Below are 14,880 nucleotides of genomic sequence, written 5' to 3'. Positions count from 1 at the left end.
AAAGGTTTAATTGTAAATTATGATTAAATGATTCAATTCTTTTCTTTTTATATTACTCTCAAATAAGGTTACTTACCTTCTATTTCTTTCCATTATTTTATTTTAAAACTTCCAAATAAGGTGTGAGTTCCAGATAACTCAACGGGTAAAGTTTTTTGTCAGGGGTTCGATCTCCGCTTATACCAAAAACCCAAATCCTTACTTAATTCCATTCCATTTCTTCTAAAAAATAGAATAAATAAATTTTATTTTATTCATTTATTTTCATTTCCATTACTTAAATGAATTCCATTTTTTTATGAGCTCCCAAACGAAGTGTGAGTTTCATACAAAGATGTTTTTAACTTGGATACCATAGGCAAAGCCCTCAACCATGCACCATGAAGTTGGCCTTCTTCTCATTACATATTAGCCATTCAAAAAAAAAAAAAAAAAAAAAAAGCCATTCATCACAAGCTTTATCATTGTGGCACAGGGGACCACAATAATTTATAACAAAAATTCAATAATCTTTTTATATTTGAAATATACTTAAATTGGTTCTTTCTCATCCAAAGTTTCTAAAAACATTTCATTTAAATCTTATATTAATTTCATATAATTTATTAAAACCTTAGAGTTTGGGTAAGTTTCCTATAAACTTCAAAATTTTAAATAATTTTCATTTAAACCAGTTTATCACATGACATATAATGTGGTTAATAGAAAAATTATAATATAAGGTTTAAATAAAACAAGCTCAAAAATTTAAGTTATAAAAATTAATTTACACAAAAAAAAAAAAAAAAAAAAGCAAGAGAGAAATATAAAAAGGATAAAAGAGAAAAGAAATTGCTAAGTGTGGGTGGGGCCAAGAAAAAGAAAAAAAATCAACAGAGGGCCAAGATTGTTTTTCTGTATTGACTTTGGGAAAATCCTTGGTTTACTTCTCTCTCTCTCATCTGGTTCGCTCACAAACACAAGGGTTTAAACAAAACAGGAAAAAAACCATGACAAACTCTTACACTGCCTTGGTTCGCTTGAGCTTGCGTGCTCTCTCGTTTGCAATTTAGGGTTTTTCTTTGAGCTCCAGCGTTTCTCTCTCTCTGATTTCGTGTGAGTCCTCTCTTCTTCAACTCTCTCTATAATATTCTTCTATTTCACTTCTAGGGTTTTGTTTATTGCTTCTCTCTTTCTCTTTCTTAACTTGATCTGAACCGTTAAAGATTCAAAAATTTTTCTTTTTAGGGTTTCAATTTTCTTTTTCTTTTTTGGTTTTTTATTTGTATTTGTGGTCTGCTATTTTGGCCGGCCCCCCACTTTTTTGGGATTTATGTGTGATTTTGAAATTCAAAATTTGAACTTGGCCTTTATATTTTTATTTTTTGAATGAAATGATACAATATGTGAGAAACCCTTTTCTGGGTTCTGGGTTTTACTTGGAACTGTCTCAAATATTTGTATGTGTAATGGTGAATTGAGAATAATGTGTGTTACAAGATGCTTTTTTTTTTTGATGCTTAGATATGATTGTTTAATTTACGCTTTTAATTAAATTTTTGAATCATGGAGTGGCTAGGGATTATAAATTTGGTTTTCTTTTATTGGGGAATGATGTGTGTTAAATAGTCATTCAAGATTGCATGGAGCATGTCTGATTACTAGCTTGTAGTTTGGAAGTGGTTCTTTACACTTCTGCTTGCTTTGTGTGTAGTTAATTTATAAAATTATGATGGTTTCGCCATGGTTCATGAATTAGATGGCATCTCCTCCCTCTTGAACAAGGAGTAGATGGTGAGGTCACGGGTTCAATCCTATATGGGTGCGAGTTTGTTTTACCTGTCATACAAAAATGTATAGATGGTTTTCTAATATTTTATAGGTTGTTGGCCGTTATTGGAATATGGAACATTCTAATAGGAATAAGTATACTTGTCAACACTTTGCTTGAGTCTTTAATCTCTCGTCTATGTGATCAGGTGGTTTGCTTAGACACCAAAAGACTAAGTACTAGGATAGGTAGTCTCATTTGTACTTTAGTTCTATGCCTCTCAATACGAGTCCATCAAGCTGAGTGCTAATATCATATACAATTTTTCTGCAGTATTTTCAAGTGCGTGGAGGGATTACCAAGTGCATTTGAAAGAATTGATGCATTGATATTTGCAGTGATATTTATCCTTCCACAAGTGCAACGTTGGATATTTGCACAAATCCACATATTAATGGATGTTTTTCATGTTGTTTTAGTGGAGAGTGTTCCAAAAGCTTTTGAGTTAGCTTCATAAAACCTGTTCTATGGTTAAAAAACTGGCAAAAGAATACATCAACCTTCAAAGTAGTTCTTATTGAAGTTGTTGATGCTCAAAATTACATCAACACTGTGATGGAGTGGAAAAAGCTTGGAACAAAAATACATACTAAAGCATTGCAGACTTTATCCTTTTAGAGTGATTATATGTTAATTGAAAGAGGGATTTGATTCATTTTTCCACATTAACTATCAAGAGTTCAGAATTTATATGAAAATGTTTGGACATTTAAGAATAGTCCTGTAGGACATGATGCAGTTCTCCACAGATAAAAAATATATCCATGGTTGAGAGTCTACCAAGTTCCTGTAAAAGTCATGTATTTCAGTGTGCTGGTTTGGAGATGTTAATTGAGAATATCCTCTTTGCTTTTCTGTAGAAGTTATCTCATATGAGAGATGAGAAACTTTTGGTTGCTACGTAAACTTGAAGGAGTAGTAGGTCTAAAGTCAAATGCTAAATCTAAAAGTCAGCTTTTGGTGCTTGGTGGCATTGCTGAGAAATTAGAAGTCTTTGGAAGGAAGATTTGGATACATGGCCAAACCTTCATATGAGTTTTAGACAGGAAAGAGTGATGTTTGACACCGTATATGTGGAAAATAAGTTCCTTTATCTTCTTTGATTATGAAGCATAGACCATAGACCAACAGTTGTTGATATTGTAAAATATGGGTTTTTCTTTGCCTTTGAATGTACTTTGCTGGGTTTTTAAACAGATTGCAGGTTTTGAATGTAATTTGTAATGTTAAATTTATCAGAAAAAAATGTACTTTGCTGGGTTTTTAAACAGATTGCAGGTTTTGAATGTAATTTGTAATGTTAAATTTATCAGAAAAAAATATACTTTGTAAAGCAGAGTCTTTTTTGTTTTTGTTGCAGGAATTAGATATGTGAATATAATTTTATTCAAGCTTTGTGCGTATTTTCCTGTGGTTGCTAAAATATATGTTGATAGGCTCCAAGCATATTGAATTAATCTTGTGAAAACATTTCTCTTTACTTATAAACAAAGTTTATAGGTCTAAATAGTCTTAAGTATGTTTTCAAAAATTTTCACCACTTCCATGGTGTTTACAAAAATTCTGTTTTGGTCTGAATGCAACTTGATGCATTTAAGAGTACTAATTAACTGTCAGGTAGCTAGTGGGATTGATGGCAGGCATAGTGTATTTATGGTTTTTTTTGTTTTTTGATGACTTGGAACCTCACCAAGGTAGGGCCCTTTGGACCCACCCCTGAGGAGTAAACCAAATATATTTCATGCACTTTGAGAAGTCCTTGTATAAAGATGGTCCTTTAGGAGAGCCCTTTAGTTTGGAAACCTTAAATTGTCCACTTGTTTAACAAAAATTATGGCTTTTTAATTGAGTTCTCAAAATAAGATGTTTGACCTAATATTTTAGGCATGATCATATGATATGGAAAATGCCTTTCTCTAAATCTGAGTCAATCAAATCAAATTTTGAAATTCTCAGCTTCTGGCCAAAAAAAGCTAGAATTCCTTTTTGTAAGAAAAAGATTTCGATGACTGCTAGTTTGGTTGATGGTGGGCATTTTCTAAAGATAATCCCCTCATTTGAAACCTGGTGGAGGGATGCAAGTGTTGGGGGGGCCTTTAGGAGATTTTACTTGAATATCATTCACAGACTCACAGAGCATACATGGATATTTGTATGTAGTCCTCATGATAAAGTCCCTAATAATATTGTGCCCAATTGAAAATCTGATTTCTAAGGAAGTTATTGATGTGTCAAATTTCTAGAGATCCTAATTTATATGTAATGTTTGAATATGGAGTTTTTGCAAGTAGCGGAGGAATTTGTGTAATGAACTTGTATCGGATGTCAAATTTTCACATATAAATCCTTCTCCTGGATTGGAAGCTGAGCTTGTGGTTGTGGGGAAAATTACTTTGGACATCTTTTTGAGGTATCGGGATACCCCAGCTTATCCCCTTGTCTTCATTAAGACTGCAAAGGATCCTCAAATAATTTGATGTTTGGGCTCGGGTCGGATGTTTATGGATAATTTAAGGCTGGTCTTAGCCATCCTGGCTTGATCTCTGGTCGGTTAGATTTGAATAAGCCTAGCCATTGAAAGAATTTCCTTTTTGGTATTGCAAGGCAACTGAAGGCAAAAGACGAAGAAATGGAGAACCATATTGTATAACTGTATTTAAAATTTTTTAAGCAAAGATGTATAATATAACCTACTGAAATTTGTGATTTGCAATATTATTGGTTGGAAGCCAGTAATTTGTAAACAAAAAATAAAATAATTTAGTGAATTATGTCAGGGAAACCGTTGACTTATTGACTGATAAGGTAGAAGAACATCTGACTATCAGTTGCCAGCTTGCTTGTTACCTCTTCTGTGCTTCATTTTGTTTTTTGATCATTTGCATTTTGGAAACTCAGCTCGAATTTTAATTTTTAAAACCTGGAACCTTTTTTTTTTTTTTTTTTTGGGAGGGGTGGGGATGGGGATTGTGATTTATATTTTACACACAGTTTTCTGGGTTGCCTGATTTATAGTATTGGTAGTTGTTTGGAATTTCTCCTCCCATCTCATCATTTCAAAGAACGAGAACAATCAAATATGAAAATATTTAATAATGAGCATCAATACTCTGTAGCTTAGTGGAATAATTGTCTGCTTGGCTCAGATTTCCTCATTAGTACCCTGGATGAACTTAACTGATTGAAGTATTCTTATTGAGCTGCCGAAGATATCAACCACATCATTTTTGTGGGCCATGGGAGACTGCTAGTGGGTGTATCCTGTTCTGCAGCCTCAACTGCTGTTTCTATTTTCATATCACGATAATCATATCCGTTTTGTCTTTACTTTCCTTTAATTAAAATGTAATTTGTTATAGTGTTCACCATTTCATCTTGGTGGTGGTCCAGCGGACCCTCTTTGATTGGTCTCGATGTTGGGGTTTCACGGATTGTTCTACCCTTTTGGATTTTCTTTCATCCATTAGAATAGATTAGGGGCTGCATCTGTCTTTTTGTTCCTTTTTCCTTTGTTCACTACCGTGAACGCTTTGTATTTCCCTTGCTCTTCTTTTATTAATAATATTTTCTTCTTACTTATAAAAAAAAAGGGTGGTCCAATTTCTATATGATCAAACTGCAAAGCTGGTCAAGAAATAATTTGACTAGACTTCTGAAAGAAATTTTGTATGTTTTTTAATGAAATAGTACGAGACTAACGGGTGTATTTTTTTTTCTCTGCTGCTGTTTTTTTTTTTTTTTTGGTCACAAATAATTATATTCCTTTGGTCTCTAATATCCCTGAATCAAATGCAATTTATTGTAGTGTTCACCACTTCATCTTGGTAGTCCACTAATATTTACATGATCAAACTGCAATGCTGATTGGTAATAATTTGGCTAAGCTTCTGAAGATATTTTATATGTTGTTTCACAAAAAATTTGGAACCTTGTCCTTTTATGTTTGATGTTGACATTGTGGAGGGAACAAAATAGCGGCACTTTTGAAGATGCATAAAGCTCAATGACTCAGTTGGAATCATTGTTTAATTGGTATTGTGCTTGGGGTCTTAAAATTAGCAATTTCCTTTTTAGACATCAAAGAATCACTGTATTTTTATGCATAATTTTTTTGTAACTCTTTCACTCTACTTTGTGTTCGCTATTGTGTGCATGAGAATTCTATTGCTTAATAAAATACCAATACTTATGAAAAAAAGAAGCAAGCAAGAAAGATATTTTAGATGTTTATGGGAATACTGCTGGGGTGCCTTAGATGTACTGTGATCTTATTTTATTTTTCATAATTTGTTTCTTTGATCACTTTCTCTTTTCTAATAAGATGTATTAATTGATGGGGCTCTTTTCGTTGTTGATTTCCAAGCTCAGGCTTGTGCCATTTACAAATTTCCTTATAAGTTCTAGGTGGGGAGAGAGAGAGAGAGAGGGGGGGGGGGGTTTAGTCAATGTTGTGCATTGTTATCCTGTATTATATTATGTCTACCATTCCTATAGATTCATTTTTGTCTTCTTATTCCATCCCAAATTTGGGTTTGGCAATGTGAATGCAGCTTTGTGATTCCAGGTACCCAAAACTCATGCTCCTTTCACCTATCAAAAAAAAAAAAAAAAACTCATGCTTCTTTCTCCTTTTCTTTTCTTAAAATTTCATTGTCTACACTATAATCATACTGTCTTATATAGTGATAAAAGAAATTGCTGTAAGATATTTGGTCTAGTAGGTTCCATGCTGCTGACCAAAATTATGTTTGTGATATCTGATCTATGGAAAATGATTATGTACTTAGATTGTGTCAAATTTCTCTTTCATGATCCTAGGACAGTCTTCTAAGTTAATAAGATTTAAAAAAAAATTGGATTAAATAAACATTAAGTTTTTCTATTAATTATCTGAGGTTTTTATTCTGATTGAATCAAATTGTTGCATGATGAATTTGAATGGGGAGAAAATAATATCTGTGGAACATTTCAAATTATTAAGACACTACAGTAGACCTTGCAAGGAAACTAAAGTGGAGAATTTAAGATAGATTTTATGCTATTGAGATAGATTTATTTATTTTTCTCTTGATCCAGATTATTTATAATTCAACTGAAAAAACGTGGTAAGGCTTTTGTCTTGGGCAATGAGTGGAAGCAGCAGAAAACGTGGTTCTAAGTGGGATTTGAGAGAAGAGGATCAATTTGAAGATGAAAATGTATCAGTTGATTGTTGGCCTGGAAAAGCAGGCATGTCTTTTCATGAGGAAGACTCAGAACGCAGATGGCTCTCTACGGAGGTTGCTGGTAGTAATCGTTCAAAGTGGTCTGATCTGGAGAATGATTTGCTAGAGGCAAAGCATGATTTGGAACCTTTACCCAGAAGCAGTGTTTCACTCAGGGATGGTAGCTTCAGTAAAGGCAGAAACAGGAATTTGGAAGCCACTGTCTCGTGGGATGGAGATGGAAGTTATGGCATGAATATGTCTCCTGGTCTTGATGAATGGAGAGGACAAAGTCGTAGTCGCTCCCCCAAAAATGGTTGGAGCAGGTCACTCAGGTTTGATTCTTCACTTTTCATGCTCATTTTGGCAAACTGGAAATTTTTTGGAAGTTTCTATTTCAGTCTCTTAAGTCTATGGACAAAGTTTCTCTTCAAATTAGTTTGAAAAGAAACCCTTCAAACTCTCTTTATGTCTTTTTATTGAATGTGAATTTTGACAAATTCACCATTAGATTGTATTTTCTTATTATATCATTCATGCTTGTAAAATTTCAAGAAGATCAAAGATCAATAGTTATGTCAACAATCAAACGTTTAAATTTCAAGTTTTTGTAGTCTTAAATTATGCATAAAAATATGTTTATGAATTGAATAGTAATTAACATCTAATTTGAACAAAATTTGACATGCATGTTAAAAACATAAAGAACCTACAATCCAGCGGTTAGATTTTCAAAATATATATCCATGTTAATTTTTTAGTGGGAGTTTGAAGGGTCCTTATCCAAAAGTAAAAATAAAAATATGGTTCTCTTTAAAATGTCAAAGGACACAATACTAATAACTTTCCCAACTTACCCTTTATTTGAAAAATCAATGCCTATTTTTCATTAGGGGGGTGTTTGGTAGGGGAGTTTAAACAACAGTTATCGTTGTTTAAACAACACAACACGTATTTTCACAACACTTACACAATGTTACTAGAACAACATTATCAAACAGACCCTAGATTTTTTGAGTTCAAATTAAAGTGGTAGTTTTGAAAACTTAATACCTTTTCCTTAGTTTTGCTAATGGAGCCTCACCTACATTACATATCATTAATGATGGTGTCTAATATACAGAGCAATATGTCCTTCCTCTTAGTGACCAGTGAGGAGCACAACATGATTGGTTTATTAATTTGTCTTGCCTTTTTTGTGCGTATAATGTACAGGGGTAGGAGTAGAAGTAGGAGCAGGAGCCGGAGCAGGAGTAGAAGCCCTGTTCGTGGCATTAGACGGGAATCAGGATTCCATGACAGAAGTAGAAGCAGAGGAGCATCTACTCAATTGTGTAAAGATTTCGCAGCTGGGAGATGCCGGAGGGGCAATCATTGTCAGTTTCTTCATCAGGGTAATCAACATTATGAGGATAACTGGGAAAGTAGGCACAGGAAAGGTGGAGATTCAAAATATTCTACTCCCCATGATACCAGGGACTATACATCAAGAATGGGAAGATCTACTGCATACTGTACTGATTTTATTAGAGGAAAGTGTCGGAGGGGGGCTTCTTGCAGATATGCCCATGATGGTTCTTCTGATAGTTTCAGTAAAGGGTCTGCAAATGATGTCATTAGAGAAAGGGAAAATTATAGGAATAGAGACTTATCTTTTGAGCGAGGTGGTGAGCCTGAACATCGTAGGGTTGGTGAAGTTCCTTGTAAATTTTTTGCTGCAGGAAATTGTCGTAATGGGAAATTTTGCCGGTTTTCTCATCATACTCGGGCAGGTGTAAGTCCTGATGGAAGATCAGGAGATGGAGATGATAGGTGGGGGCTGCGCCGCCATTCAGTTGATATAGACCGGCTGCGGGATGGTCTGAAAAGGAGTGAATGGAGTGATACGGTTACTGTCTCAGATGCTACAAAGAGTGAAGACAACGATGGACAATTGAGTGCTCCAGCACAAAGGTCTACTGCTTGGTCCAGGGTTGATACTAGATGGAGTCATAGTATGGATGAGGGGAAGAGAACTGGTGGCGATCCAAAAGTTGGTTATAAAGCAGCTGAGAGCAATGAGAAGGAAGGCAACCCCTGGAAGGAAGAAAATGCTGTTGCCAGCATCAGTGTTCCTGAATCAAGTGGTGCTGAGAAATGGTCTGGTGATATGGACATGTCTCCTGATTGGAATTATGGATTGCAGTCTACCAATCATGTTGTGAAAGAAGAGCATGGTCACCTTACTCAGGCTTCACAATCTTTTGGTTCTTATGATACATTTGTAGTCACTCGAGGACAGGAAATAACTAAGGAGGCTTCAGTTCCAATGCATGATGCTGCTGCAGTTGTGCAACCAATTATAAATGAAAAATCTTATTTCCAACAGAACCACAATTTGAGGGATGATGGTGCTATTGCATTGTCATGTGATGACAAAAGTGCTATTGAAAAAACTGTTAGTTCAAGTGTTGATCTAAACTTTTCTGCCAATGTCTTGCCTGGACAATGCTTCGACCAAAATGGACAGAGTTCAAGCTCCTTACCTCTTCCAAATATAAATCAAGTGGTGACACCCACTGCCTCTTCAAGAGGAGGAACTACAAAATATCAACAAAATCTGGTTTTTTCTCCAAAATCTCTCACCAAACCAGAAATTGGGGGTGCTAGTTCATCACAAGTAAATCCTGGAATTTCTCCAAGGCAAAACATGGTAAGCAGTGAACAGCTGACACACCTTACTAACCTTTCAGCCTCTTTAGCTCAGTATTTTGGAAATGGACCGCAACTTCCACAAATTTATGCTGCTCTAAATTCCCATAATTCAGTGGATGTTCCTTCCATTTCCAAATCTGAAGGGCCTCTTCAGCCAGTTTCAGGAGCACAAGTTCAGCAAAACCCAGCCATTGGATCCCAGCAGTATGATCCTATATGTGATAGCATAGAGCCTAAGAAGTCTGACATTAGTAACAACCCTTCAGGCATTTCACCAAATCCATCTGGGCATAAAAGTTCTGTAGATGTAAAACCAGAAATACCGTTGAAAGACATGTCCCCATCACCTCTTCCTCACAAACCAAATGGAAGTGATTTTCACAGGATTGGCAGTTCAGAAGAACCTAATCACAAGAGCCAGCCTTCAAATCAGCAGGAGACTGGTGCAAATAATGAGGTTGCCATGGAAAACAATGGAGTGGGGGCTGAGGAAAGCAAGAAAGCACAAGAGGGGAACCAAAATGCCCAAGAGGATGGTCCTTTGGGGAATGTTGATGGAGATGCTGAAGCAGATGATGGAAAGAAAAGCAAAGATGTGAAGGGTATTCGTGCATTTAAATTTTCTCTTGTGGAGTTTGTTAAGGAAATTCTAAAACCCGCATGGAAGGAAGGTCAAATTGGCAAAGATGCTTACAAGACTATAGTGAAGAAGGTGGTCGACAAAGTGACCAGTACTTTTCAGGGGGCTAATATTCCTCAGACACAAGAGAAAATTGACTATTATCTGTCATCTTCAAAACCAAAGCTTACCAAATTAGTACAGGTGAGTTCTGGTTCACTCATGTTGGTTTTAGATATATTAATAAGTTCTTTTGATCCTCTATTTTACATTATATTTATAATTTTGTTAACTCCATAATGTATATGTTACAAGGGTTTCATTCTCTTTACTCAATGGACAAGGGTTTCATTCTCTTGTAAAAACATTACATCCCTATTTCTATTATAAATAGGAATGTAAAAATCACTGATCAACTGATATGACCACGGTGTCAGCTGGTTCCAGCCTGCCATTGATTCTTTTTAAGAAAAATTCAGTGTTTTGGTTGGTCTTGGTACCATGATTTTTCACTCTGGCTACGTAGCTCTCTTTTGCAAATCACTGAAAGTGATGCAACTTTCTCCCTTGCTCTCTCTCAAATTGCCTTTACCAGCTATACTCTGTCTCTGTCTTTCCAGTTGTCCTTTACCTACCAAATCGAACCGCTGTGGTGGCTTCCAGTACAGTGTGGTGGCTGCTGTTGGTTGGTTGGTGTCAATGTTGCTACTCCTTAAACTGAAAGGATTAGTTTGCTGGATGTTTTGCCTCACACCCCAACTGAAACCAACTGATTTCATCCCTACTTATAATTAGGGTACAACCTGGTTCAAGTTGGATTGGTTGTAATATTTTTGGACCAGAGCACTCAGCTAAAACTGAATTTCTAAATGGAACTAGGCATACATAATTGTGTTGGATTAGCTTAAGGTGAGTCTAGGTTCTCCCCTCTCCATTATACCATTGAATTAAAAAAAATATATAAATAAAAAATAGAATGAAAATTAAAGAAAAGAAAAGTGTGAGTCTAGGTTTTCTTTCTAAGCTTGGTTCAATATTTCCTCTTTAAAAACTACCCATCAAAATTTTTTTTCCCTCTTTAAAAACCAAAATGGCTGAAACATATTATACTTGAAATATGCTTTTCTTGTTTGTTTTATTGGTAAGTAAAATAATTTTAGTTGAAAGAGGAGTGAGTTCAAATACACAAAGTTTGCATTTAACTATTCCTAAGAATTACAATCTCAGACTCAAAATTTTTCTAAAAAGTCTAGAAAGATGATATGGGCATACTACTCAAGGTAGTTATTCAAAAATGTTTGTTTTCTCCCCTTTATATAAAAGAATAGATGTGGCCAATCTTAACTAATTTGTGGAGGATCATAGCCGACCTCAAAAAATTGGGAATAAGGCTTAGTTGTCGTTTCCCTCTCTATATGTTTAGTCAAACTAATTGCAAAGTGAATGAGAAAGTCAAGATCTTAAAAATGTTTTAAATTGGACTAAGAGCTTCAAATCACAAATTTTCCCTCAGTTCCCATTGTTTCCGTGGAACGAAATAGCTAACGGCCAAATAATGACAGGAAAGAAAGAGAGAGTGAAAGATTTGGGCAACCTAGTTTGAGTTGGGGGCCAATTTAAAATGCTAATTTAAAATTAATAGCTTTATATTATTCCTTTGAACCAAGTTAAGTAATTAACAACTTCGTTATCTTATACCTTCATGACTTGCTGTTGGAATAAATTCTCACCTTCCTCCTACCAGTTAAGACTGCCAAATAAATATATTTTCCTTAACTATGTTTTAAAGTAGAGGTTTTTTAATCCAACTTAAGTATAGTCAGATTGTTTCCTTTTGTTTCAGGCATACGTGGAAAAAATTCAGAAGGGCTAAAGGAAGCATGGAACTCCAGTAATTCATTTGTTTATTTACTTTTGTCTGTTATACAGCAGTTGGTATTCCTTTTGTCTTTATGCTTCTGCAGCCTCCAGCAATATTTTTTATTCCCTGGATGTGATTTAGTTCAGTAACATAGTTAGCTAACTTTTAAACCATGCTTGTAAATATACCTGGGCGTTTGTCTGTAATCTTCTGAATAACCTTTTTACTGTGATTTTTGGGATTTATTGCTGGTAACCATCAATTCATTGGCACAATTCTGCAGTGTCTGATTCTTATTATGTGTTTGAAGAGGTGCTTTGTGTATTTGGCATTGGATCTGTTATTATTGTCTTTGTCATCACCATCATCTTCTACAAAGAAAAGCCGTTTGATTCTTATGACATGCATGATGTGTTTGAAGAGTTATTTTGTGAATTTGGCATTGGATCTGTTATCATTGTTTTTGTCATCACCATCTTCTACAAAGAGCACCGCCACCACCCCCCCCCCCCCCCCCCAAAAACATTAAAAAAAAAAAAAAAAAAAAATCTTTATGCATGTTCTGGTCTTGTCCACTCAATTTGATTAGTTGAACTTAAATGAGCAATGGGCATGGTACTGCTTTTGGAAACGTCCTAGGTGCACACTAATTGTTTGGGCCTTAAGCATGGGAGTATTTTGGCTAATTTCTTACTGTATTTGCAGGAAGGTTCTGTCACAAGAATATTTTTCTAGTCTTTACTGCCCCTTTAGTCTTGAGCATCTCCAGCAAGGGTTTACTTTTGGGGCGAGAAGAGAGGAACAATGAAACAATGAAACCTATTGTTTAGGTCCTCCAATGAAACAATGTTTCCTCAGATTATTTCAAATAGAATAATAGGAACTACCACACTCAATAAAAATCACTTCAAAACAAAAGAACCCTGCAATTGATTGAGTGATGTTGATGAAGGTGATGTCGCTGGAGATGGATAGAGGCCGAAGACCACCGCGGTCAATGATATTGGTGCTCTCTCTTACTTCCATTTTACCCAACTAACACCATGGATGAAACCAGGTGTAGTTCCTCTGCTTCCAAACATAGCCTCTCATCCCTTCCACCAAACCCAAAAAAATCGAAAATAACATCGTTTTATTTATTTTTTAAAATTTTGTGCATGTGGGTCTAAAAATTTCTAATCATGGCTTTGTGCTGTGCATGTGATTTCTAGTCAAAGATTTGCGTCTTGCTTTGATGGGGTTTGAGATTATATGTTGTAATTTCTTGGGAGTAGTTGTGATTTCTGGTCAAGATTTGCATGTGTCGCTGCTGATTTCTAAACTAGTAGTTGGTGGTGGTGTTGATTTTGAGTGGTGGTGTTTGGTAAAAATGATGTCCAAAATGAAAAATTGGTTGACTTCTCTCCATCTTTGGCAGCATCGCATTCATCGAAATTATAGGGTCTGTTCTTGCTTCTTGGTTGTTTTCTTCTTCTTCTTTTAATTTAAAAAAAAAAAAAAAAAATTAAACTCTTTAACATGTTTATTGTTGATGCATAGCTTATTTGTGCTTAATTTTTTCTGTCACAATATGTCAATCTCTAGGACTTTTGCAGCCGTCCTATTTGTTATAATCATCACCATCATCTTGTTGAGCTTGTTGGCTATATATATATATATATGAGAGAGAGAGAGAGAGAGAGAATATATATATATATATATATGAGAGAGAGAGAGAGAGAGAACTAACTTAATGACTAGATCAGTCATAGAGATGGGCTTGTTTTGAAAACATAATTGACTAAAGTAAAAATAATTCCAAACCTAACACTTCATTTGGTTGCGGTGATTATTAAGGGATGGAAAGTGAGGGAGAAAAAAAATAGGAGAAAATGATATTTTTGGTTGTTTGGTTAAGAGGAGAAAAAGAAAAGCAATTTTATTTGGTTGAGAGTTTATTTAAATAAATTACATTTTACATATTTTTATTTTTCTTTTCAATCAAATAAAATAAGTTTTTTATTTCTCAACTTTTCCATCTTTTCAACTAAACAAAATACACGTGATGAAAAATTAAAAAAATATTTCTTTCCCCACTTTTCCATTCTTTTAGCCAAATGAGCCTAAGTCAAAAGTACAATTTAGTTTTTTATTTTTTATTTATTATTTTTATAATTTGTTTGCATTTTTCTCCTATTTGTCATGATGTGTAATATGCCGAAACGAGGAAGGGCTATTCCATTAAAAAAAAAAAAAAAAAAAAATTTGAGGACCGCTGTTTACTTATTTTTTTGGGACTGATTTGTCGATGTCTTTTCAGTATTGAGAGCTTGAAAAGACGAAGAAAATAAAACAATGAAGTTATTTTTAAAAGATATATTTTACAAAATACTACTTACAATCAATTTTGAAACAAATAATAATAATAGAAAATATTATACTATGGCAATGTATGTATGGTGTGGGCCCAATTTAAATGCCATCGTCACCTTTTCTTTTTATTAGTAAAATACATCACAATATATATATATGATCGAAGTGTGTAAGTTACTATATATTTTGAAATCAAGTTGGTTGGTGTTACCCATAGTTATCCAGATTATTTTGTGGTTATACATTATTTTGATTATGTTATCTCTTACAAACATTATTTTCTTTTACATCTATTTTTTGATAGCATTACCACTCCCATACAGGACATTCTTCATCTATT

The 14,880-nt window shown here is 34.6% G+C and overlaps 1 protein-coding gene across 1 annotated transcript; it reads left to right on the top strand.

Moving 5' to 3' along the window:
- The first annotated feature begins 879 nt into the window (after positions 1 to 879).
- LOC115993860 (zinc finger CCCH domain-containing protein 38) lies at positions 880 to 12,484 on the top strand. Its single transcript, XM_031117840.1, has 4 exons — positions 880 to 1,095; positions 6,887 to 7,349; positions 8,230 to 10,531; positions 12,171 to 12,484. The coding sequence occupies exons 2-4, from the start codon at positions 6,937 to 6,939 to the stop codon at positions 12,198 to 12,200; spliced, it is 2,745 nt and encodes a 914-aa protein (XP_030973700.1). The 5' UTR covers positions 880 to 1,095; positions 6,887 to 6,936; the 3' UTR covers positions 12,201 to 12,484.
- The last annotated feature ends 2,396 nt before the right edge of the window (positions 12,485 to 14,880 follow it).

This window comes from Quercus lobata, chromosome 6, assembly GCF_001633185.2.
Source record: "Quercus lobata isolate SW786 chromosome 6, ValleyOak3.0 Primary Assembly, whole genome shotgun sequence".
In the NCBI taxonomy this organism is placed as follows: domain Eukaryota; kingdom Viridiplantae; phylum Streptophyta; class Magnoliopsida; order Fagales; family Fagaceae; genus Quercus; species Quercus lobata.
Note: the sequence above shows the minus strand (reverse complement) of the source record. Positions and strands in the feature narration are given on the sequence as shown.